This window comes from Castanea sativa, chromosome 10, assembly GCF_040712315.1.
Source record: "Castanea sativa cultivar Marrone di Chiusa Pesio chromosome 10, ASM4071231v1".
NCBI lineage: Eukaryota > Viridiplantae > Streptophyta > Magnoliopsida > Fagales > Fagaceae > Castanea > Castanea sativa.
Window position 1 is genome coordinate 5,640,121 of NC_134022.1, and position 9,477 is coordinate 5,649,597.

The 9,477-nt window shown below is 37.4% G+C and overlaps 1 protein-coding gene across 1 annotated transcript; it reads right to left on the reverse strand.

Annotated features, from left to right (window-relative positions):
• Positions 1-7,781: 7,781 nt before the first annotated feature.
• LOC142611918 (uncharacterized) lies at positions 7,782-8,245 on the reverse strand. The gene is made up of 2 exons (XM_075784070.1): positions 8,084-8,245; positions 7,782-7,994 (listed from the first exon to the last, which is right to left on the reverse strand). The coding sequence occupies exons 1-2, from the start codon at positions 8,243-8,245 to the stop codon at positions 7,782-7,784; spliced, it is 375 nt and encodes a 124-aa protein (XP_075640185.1).
• Positions 8,246-9,477: the final 1,232 nt, after the last annotated feature.

Here is a 9,477-nt window from a genome sequence, read left to right on the forward strand (position 1 = left end):
CAATGTTTGTATTAATGGCTATTTATTAATGTTATTGATGACGATTTTCTCCTACCTTGACTCCAAATTTTCTATTTCACTCCTTTTGCTTTATTATATACTTCATAAATAAAAATATGTTACATGTCTATTTAATTTATTAAATGCTAAATTTATATTTTTTATTATTTCAATTTCTTAAAATAAATAAATAAATAACTCATCATATTTAAGTAATTAAAATAATAGAAGGCATAAATTTAACATTTAATAAATTAAATGAATATGTGATATATTTTTATTTGTGAAGTAGGAAAAGTAGGATAGAAGATTTGGACTCTCCTCTCACTAACCAACATATGAATAAAAGCTTAAAGATATTCTGATAATTTTTTTAACATTCCCCCACCCTAATAGCTTTTAAATGACCCCTCTAAAAGCCTTATGTACTCCAGTAATTTTTTTTTTTTACTGGAATCTCCTAGTTATATTTCCTTAGTTAATGAGATCTTGATAGATATTTGGCAAAAAGAGAAGGAAAAAAGAAAAAGAAAAAGGAGCGCTGTTGATTTTCTGACAAATCTGAAGCAAGAATCAAACAGCCAAAAGGAAAACAACAAAAGAAACTAGAGATCGATCATACACAACTTCTCCTGAATTTTTAAACCGATAGAAAACTGGTATTTAGTAAAGCAGCATTAGGATCGTAATTATGATCCTGGTATACCTCAAAAGATCCACTAACTATTTACAATGCATCATACTAAAAATCTAAGAGTTTGAGAGGCTTAAGATTATAAATGTATAAGTAGTGCTGTAAGTGAGTCCAGCCAAGACAAGGATAAACAGTTCATGTTCGTATTTCGAATGTGTGCCAATCTCAGGCTCATGACCAAGTTCAAGCACATGTTCAATCTTGATTTTTTTTTTCTTTTGTAAAACAAGCTCAAACTTATTCTTGAGATTCTTAATTACATTATTCTTTCTTCATAAAAATATCAAGACTATATTTTCTTTTTTATCCTTTTAGAAATCTGTTTTAATTATTAGTTACTAGATTAAAGTTAAGATTTTATTGTTTGAATTAATCAGATAGACTAATTTTCACTTATGATCTTATGAATTTCAACTAACCTACCTTGAATGGTTACAAGTTAAGTGTGCGTTTGGATTGAAATGAAAAATTAAAATTATTTCACCAGCTTATTTTTTGCTACAATTCATGACCCCGCTGCACTTTTTGACACTATTTATAGACCCACTGTACTATTTCAATTAACTTTTACTTTTATCTACAGTATTTTTAGCAATAATTTTTCAATTTCAACAATGTAAGCGGTATCCAAACACACCCTAAATATTTTTTTTTTAACGATGAAATCAACTATATATATCATCAATGAATTAAAAGATTTTATATCTTATGATTTTATCTACAAATTTAGATAATGCAGTATGAATTCGACATAAGCATGTACATACACCCAAACATATACAAATTTCATGCTTATAGGCTCGTTCACAAATAATATAATAATGTACGAGGTTGACTTGTTTAAGAATCAAGCACAAAAGTAAGCCTAAGCTTAGGTTGATCACTAAATAAACGCACATAAATAAGATTGTTGTCAAACTGAGCCTTACTCATTTATAAATAGCTCGGCTCATTATAACCCTATCTATTTGAAATTGAATTGATCACATATGCACCTTTTCAAGCTACACATACTTGCACCTGCAAGAGTACAATTTTAAGTGCATTATCACAGCTCATGCAACAACACCCCCCTCCCTTCCTAAGACAAAAAAGAAAGGGTGAGACTTGAGTCCGTTACGATAGTGACATGTGTCCAAAAGTAAATATGTGTCACTATCTCAACGGTCCAGTGCAACTGGACACTGGACCCAAAAAAGAAAAACACCCCACCCCACCAAAAGAAAAAAACTCTTGTACTCAAGAAAGGCAGCTACTTGCAACTGACAGATGGATTCCTTTTTTTCATCTCCATAATATTGAGGAACTACTAATGAGAACACCTAATCACAAGTTGCAAAACAATGGATTTAAGTTGAAGCTAAAATCATAGAGTACTGTCATCTACATGATACAAAGCCACTTTCTTGGGACCAGCTTTGAGGAAAATAAGACCGTGACAAGTATTTGCGTTTCCACAGAGACCTTCACGATTGGGGTTCCCCTACTATTTACCAAAAAGAAAGGAATGAATTTTGTATTGTTGGTCATAAAGAAGACCCATTTGAGCCTGAGCTCATTGGCAAACACAAACAATAATCCCGGAAAACATAGTGAACCTTTTCTAAAGAAGAACATGGATTTGAATTTGAAGTGTAAAAAAAAGAAAGAAAAAACGAGTGTGATTATAGTTGAAGAAGACAATTATAATTAGGCGAAAATGCACTTTTGGTCCCAAAATTTTGGGTCAATTCCCATTTTGGTCCTAAAATTGATTTCTTTGCTAATGTCATACCTAAAAAATGAAAATCGTTTTTAAAATGGTCCTTTCCGTCAAGCTAGAAACAGAATAATCCTACATGTTTAACAGACCTCCACCTATCAAGCCCACTCATTAAAATAATAATATAATAATCCTATGTGGACACCTCAGTCAGCCAAAACTCACATACCACTCACGTGCGTGCCACCTCAGCTGTCCACCTCATCTTCCCGCGTCCCAGACCCCTCATGTGACCCTGCTCCTCAACTGCCTCAATCACACCTCAGTCATCTACACGAAAATCCCAAAAATCCTCAAATTACAGAGAAAACCCTAAAATTCCTACGTTGTCTTCCTCATCCCGATCCCTAAAATCTCTAAATCAAACCCAGTTTTGAGTTGAACAAAACCCCTAAACAACGAAATCCCTAAAAAAATCCTCAAATTGCACACTAAAAATTGAAGAAAACAAGGGAGAACGTCGTGGGTTGAAGCTTCAATCCAAATCTGCAGCAGTTTCAAGATTTTAGTACCGAGTTGAAGCTCGAAAAGGTAACTTTAGCTCGAAAATGTCCACTTTATCTCTTTCTCTGTGTATGTATCTCTGTCACTCTCTCTCTCTCTCTTTTGCACACACCATATATGTCTCTCTCTAACTTTTTTTACACACTGTCAATATGCCCAGGGACCACTATTTAAGTTTATGCCTTTATTTCAATAGTGTTGTCTGTTTAGTGGGTGTTGTCTGTTTGGTGGGTGATTTGTGTTTGGCCTTTAAGGGAGCAAGTTGGTCCATGTGTTCCCTGTTAGCATTTAGATATAGTTTTATATTGCTTTGTGTTTGAGAAATAGTGTTGTTTATTTAGGATTGTTATAGTGCCAGTGCATGTTTGATTGTTTGGTTTGGTTTTCTAAGTAATGGATTAAATAATGTTGACTATATATCTCATGCATGCAGAATGGACAAGTTCTTTACTTTGCATGTGCACCATGGTGGCCATTTTGATGAAAATCCTCAGAAGTATATGGGGGTGAGGTAGGAGTAGTAGATAACTGTGATCCTGATAAGTGGTCTAAGGTAGAAATTGAGGCCATCTGTAAAGATTTTGGGTATACACATGTGAGTAGGCTGTGGTACAAAAGGCCTGGGGATAATGGGGTGTTCGAACTGATTAAGAATGATAATGATGCAATGTTAATGACTGAGTTGGTGAAGGGTCATGGAGAGATTCATGTCTATGTAGAGCATCTAGTACATGACACTATACTTATTAATGGTGGTAATGGTGTGCCTCTAGATGTTGTTGTACAGGCTAATTATGATGACCCTTTGTTTGTTAGTAATTCTGAGAATTTCAGCTCTAGTGAACCTGATCATCATTTTGATGGTTATTATGATGGTTCTAATTCTGAGGATGATGATGACTGGGATGATGGTGGCAGTGCTGATGGTAGGGCTGGTGGCAGTGCTAGTGGTAGGGATGGTGGCAGTGATGGTGAAGTGGAAACACTTGGGTGCAAGAGACCAGGGAAGGAACCAATTGTTGAGGAACCATAACAGGATGGGGCTATCACCACTGACAGCAATGACAGTTCTGGGGACAGTGATGTAGAAGGGGCAAAATCAATGAACCCCAACCAAAGATATGTGGGTGAAGATAGTGCAAGCAGTGACAGTGATACAATGATGCACATGCATGATCAGATGGGGGATGGGGAGATGAACTCAGACTACACTACTGAGGAGTTGTTGAGCCTAAGTGAGTCATCATCTGATGGTGAGTTTCATGGTGATGGTGATGATGGCAGTGACAGTGAGGGTGGTGCTACTGTCAATGAAAGAGTTGTGAAGAATGTCAGAAGGAGGAAGAAGTTCCCTATGTTTAGATCAGTTTCCAATCCTGAACACTTTGTATTTGAGAAGTATATGTTATTTTACCTCATCTAAGCAATTCAAGGATGCTATTACTGAGTATGCTGTGAAAGGTGGATGGGGGGTGAAGTTTGTGAAGAATGATGCTATTGGGGTTAGAGTCAAATGCCAACCTCCCTATAAGTTTTCAGCTTACCTTGCAAAGCTGCCAAGGGAGATGAGCTAGCAGCTGAGGACTCTGAACTTAGAGCACACATGCACTAAAAGCTACAAAAACCCAAGGTGTTCTGCCAAGTTCCTTGCAAAGAAATTGATGAAGAAGGTGAAGAGGCAACCTGATATTAAGCTAAGGAACATTCAAGAGGTTGTGCATGAAAAGTATGTTGTGAATATCAGTGCAGGAAAAGCTAGCAAGGCTAGGGAAAAGGCTCAGGAGTTTGTTGATGGGTCTTTTATAGAGTAGTACAATAAACTGTGGGATTATTGTGCAGAACTAAGGAGATCCAGCCCTGGCAGTATAGTTGTAATGAAGACACACACATTCAATGAAGGTGACTTGGCTGCTGAAATGGACTTACAGGCTGATCTACCTTATTTTGAGAGACTATACATTTGCTGGTCTGCGTGTAAGCAAGGGTTCAGGGTAGGTTGTAGGCCAATAATTGGGTTGGATGCTTGTCACCAAGATAGGGGGCCAGCTGATGGTTGCAATTGCCAGAGACCCTAATGAGGAATATTTCCCTCTAGCAGTTGCAGTGGTGGAAGCTGAAACCAAGGACTCATGGATTTGGTTTATAAATTTGCTGCTAGCAGACATTGGTGATGAGAAGAGGTGGACATTCATATTTGACCAGCAAAAGGTATCTCTAAAACATGCTCATTTTTAACTTAAGTACATTCAACAAGTAGTGAAATATGTATACATGCTAACCACTGTTGATTTTCTTGGCAAGGGTTGGTGCAAGCATTTGCAGATAATTGGCCACAATATGAGCATAGAATTTGTTGTAGATATTTGTACAACAATCTGAGGAAGAAGCATCCTGGCATACTGATTAGGGAGCTGTTTTGGAAAGCAGCTAAAGCCACATATGCACATGAATTTGAAAGGGTAATGAATGAGATGAAGGAGGTTGATGAGGGTGCATATAATTGGTTGAAGGGACATACCACAACAGTATGGGCTAGACACATGTTCAGAACTGATGCATTAACTGACACAGTCATCAACAACATGTGTGAGAGTTTCAATAGTAGGATACTCAAATTCAGGGGGAAACCCATCATTAGCATGGTATGCTTATTATTTGGATTATTATTTGGATTATTATTTGGATTTTGGTTACCTATATACACTGTTGCATGCACTAAATTGTGGGTTTTTCCTGTTTGCAACTTGAGGACATAAGGTTATACCTAATGAGTAGATTCCAGCAAAACAGGCACAGTATTCTGAGTTTGGAATCTGAGCTTTGCCCTAAAGTATGTAAAAGACTACATAGGGAGAAGGTGGGCAATGGTAGGTGGTTAGCTTGTTAGGCTTCTGACACCAAATTTAAGGTGAAGAATGGACTGTAGAGCTTCATTGTGGACCTGGCTAAGGGGGTGTGCAGTTGTAGGAGATGGGATATCACTGCTATCACATGTTGCCATGCAGTTTCATGCATATTTTTCAACAGAAAGCAAGATAAGAAGTACACTAATAACTGCTACCAAGTCAGCACATACAAAGCATGTTATGAGCACAACATTGATCCACTCAATGGTGCCAATATGTGGACCTTAACTGGTCTCCCTCTTATGCAACCTCCCATAAAGAGAAGGCCACCAGGCAAGCCCAAGAAGAAGAGAGTCTTAGAACCCAATGAACCAAGGAGGGGTCACAGCAAGTGCTTGGGTATTGCCAAGAGGTGCAAGTCCTGTGAAAAGATAGGCCACAACAAAAGAAGCTGCAAAGGTGAGGTTGGAGGAAATTCTTCACTACCTGGTGCCCAAAACCAGAGGAGAAATATACCAAACCAGGTAAAAGTAATGTTTTGAAATTCTGCATGTTTTGAAATGTCAAGTAATGTTCTAACTTAGTTGTATTTGCTGCTGCTTGTAGACAAATTACAATGGCCAAGCTGGTGAACCAAATGCCACAAATATGCCATCAAACCAGCAACAGAGAAGCAACCAAGTAGCCACCCATCAAGGTATAGGGAAGCACTGAGGTTTTCTAAGAGCCAGGCATCTGTGCATGGTCCAAGGGGGTAGGCTGGTGGAGTGCAGGAACACTTTTTGGGTTTACATTTTTGAGCTTTTGTAATTGGCAAGACATGGCCTATTTTTTGGTTTAAATTAACTACCTGGATTATGGCAAACATTTGTAATTGGGTATAGGCAGTGTTAGTAGTTACTGTAACTAGTGTTGGTAGTTAGTCTTTGATGTGGCTAAACTTAGACCACCCATGTACTGCATTTTTGGATATTTATGAATGACCTTATTAATGCAGACCTGAACTTTGATGTGTTTTTTTGGAGTTTTGTTTTATGTTGGAATTGCAATTTGGTAGTGTAGATTTTGAATGTGTTGGTAGTGCAGATCTTGAATTGCACTTAATTGGGTTGTTTTGGAGCTTCTTTTGTTTTGTGTTGGAATTGCAATTTAGTATGGTAGTTAGTCTTTGTGTTGGTAGTGCAGATTTGAAACTGCAAGTTTGGTACTACAGATTTGGTAGTGCAGATTTTGAATTGCACTTAATTGGATTGTTTTGGAGCTTCTTTTGTTTAGTGTTGGAATTGCAATTTGGTAGTGCAGATTTTGAATTGCACTTAATTGGGTTGTTTTGGAGCTTCTTTTGTTTTGTGTTGGAATTGCAATTTGGTATGGTAGTTAGTCTTTGTGTTGGTAGTGCAGATTTGAAACTACAGGTTTGGTACTGCAGATTTTGAATTGCACTTAATTGGGTTGTTTTGGAGCTTCTTTTGTTTTGTGTTGGAATTGCAATTTGGTATGGTAGTTAGTCTTTGTGTTGGTAGTGCAGATTTGAAACAGCAGGTTTGGTACTGCAGATTTGGTGACTTGTAATTAACCTGTTGATGACTTGTATTGCAAATTGGGATGATGATGACTTGTATTGCATATTTACTGCAGGTTAATGCAAATTTGGTAACCTGTTGTGTATTGCAAATTTGGTGAAATTGTTGTACATTGCAGCAAAACAGAATTTAGATTACCAATATTGCAGATTTGGAAAATTAACAATCTAATTGCAATCAATTAAGGTAATTAACAAAGGATAACACTGAACTATGTCATTGCATTGCATATTTCATTCTGACATCATTTGGATACAAAGGATGACACCACATTGTCCTAACCTTGTCCTAACACTGCCTACACCCCATTGTCCTAACCCTGCCTTAACCCTGCCCTAACATTGCCTACACCCCACATTGTCCAAAACATGCTACCCACATACCCCACCCATCTAATTCACCAAAGCTAGAATCACACAAAGGCATATCCCACACAGTATCAGTGACAATATCAAACAGACTATCAAAAACTTCTCCCTCTTCTTGCAGGTTGAAACCTCCACTTGGAGCCTGAGAATTTTCTGCCTCATTTCTGGGATCAGCACCTTCCCACGCTCACAAATCTCATCATCAACCCATTGGAAGAACTTGTACTTATTACCAACCTGAAATTAAACCCAAATTCCAAACAAAATGAACAAACAACAAAACCTTAACAAAATGAACAAACAACAAAATTAACAAACCAACTTACCCAGTAATTGGGACACCCATAAAACCTTCTCTCTGGATTGTTCTCTGTCCAAGACACCACTAGCACGAGCTTTTGAGGGGAGGGGCAATAGCACATGCGTGGTGCTCTCCTCCTCAAGCTTCCCTCCGATGATGCAGAGGCAAATGCACAGCTAGCTTCCATTCTCTTTCCTCGGACTGGAGTGTGAAAAAAGTTAGAGAGAGAGTGACAGAGATACATACACAGAGAAAGAGATAAAGTGGACATTTTCGAGCTAAAGTTACCTTTTCAAGCTTCAACTCGCTACTAAAATCTTGAAACTGCTGCAGATTTGGATTGAAGCTTCAACCCACGACGTTCTCCCTTGTTTTCTTCAATTTTCAGTGTGCAATTTGGGGATTTTTTTAGGGATTTCGTTGTTTAGGGGTTTCATTCAACTCAAAACTGTGTTTGATTTAGAGATTTTAGGGATCAGGATAAGGAAGACAACGTAGGAATTTTAGGGTTTTCTCTGCAATTTAAGGATTTTTGGGATTTTCGTGTAGATGACTGAGGTGTGACTGAGGCAGTTGAGCAGTAGGGTCATGTGGGGTCACATGAGGGGTCTGGGATGCGGGAAGATGATGTGGACAGCTGAGGTGGCACGCACGTGAGTGGCATGTGAGTTTTGGCTAACTGAGGTGTCCACATAGGATTATTATATTATTATTTTAATGAGTGGGCTTGACAGGTGGAGGTCCGTTAAACACGTAGGATTATTCCGTTTCTAGCCTGATGGAAATGACCATTTTAAAAACGATTTTCGTTTTTTAGGGATAACATTAGCAAAGAAATCAATTTTGGGACTAAAATGGGAATTGACCCAAAATGTTGGGACCAAAAGTGCATTTTCGCCTTATAATTACTTACCTTATAATTACTTACCTTAATAGTAAAGCGAGTATATTTTAAGGTTTTTGGTCCGAAACTGAAATGAGGCAGACGCGATTGAGTTTAGCTCAACGAGGAATGCTTGTCTCCTCACTCCGCTGCTCTGTTTCTCCAAAAGCTACCGTCTATTCAACATTTGAATCCCCTGAGGTTATTATTTTTTTATAGTTTTATTATTTTATCAAAGATAAACTGATTCATTAGGAAAAAAAAAAAGTATTCCCAAATCAAACTCAAAATTACTATTGATTTATACGGTTAGAAGATCCTGTGTCCTTTTCTTTTTCTTTTTCTCTTTTTCTAATGAGCCAACAACAAGTTTTAATTGTTTAATTTCAAAATTGATGCCACCGCAACCAAATTTTTCCATTTTTCTCCGTTAACCACTTAAGCATTAAGATGGACATATGTTAACACAATAATTTTACACTAAATTAACGTATTTTGAACATCCGAAAAAATGTTTAACATTCTAATTTGATAAT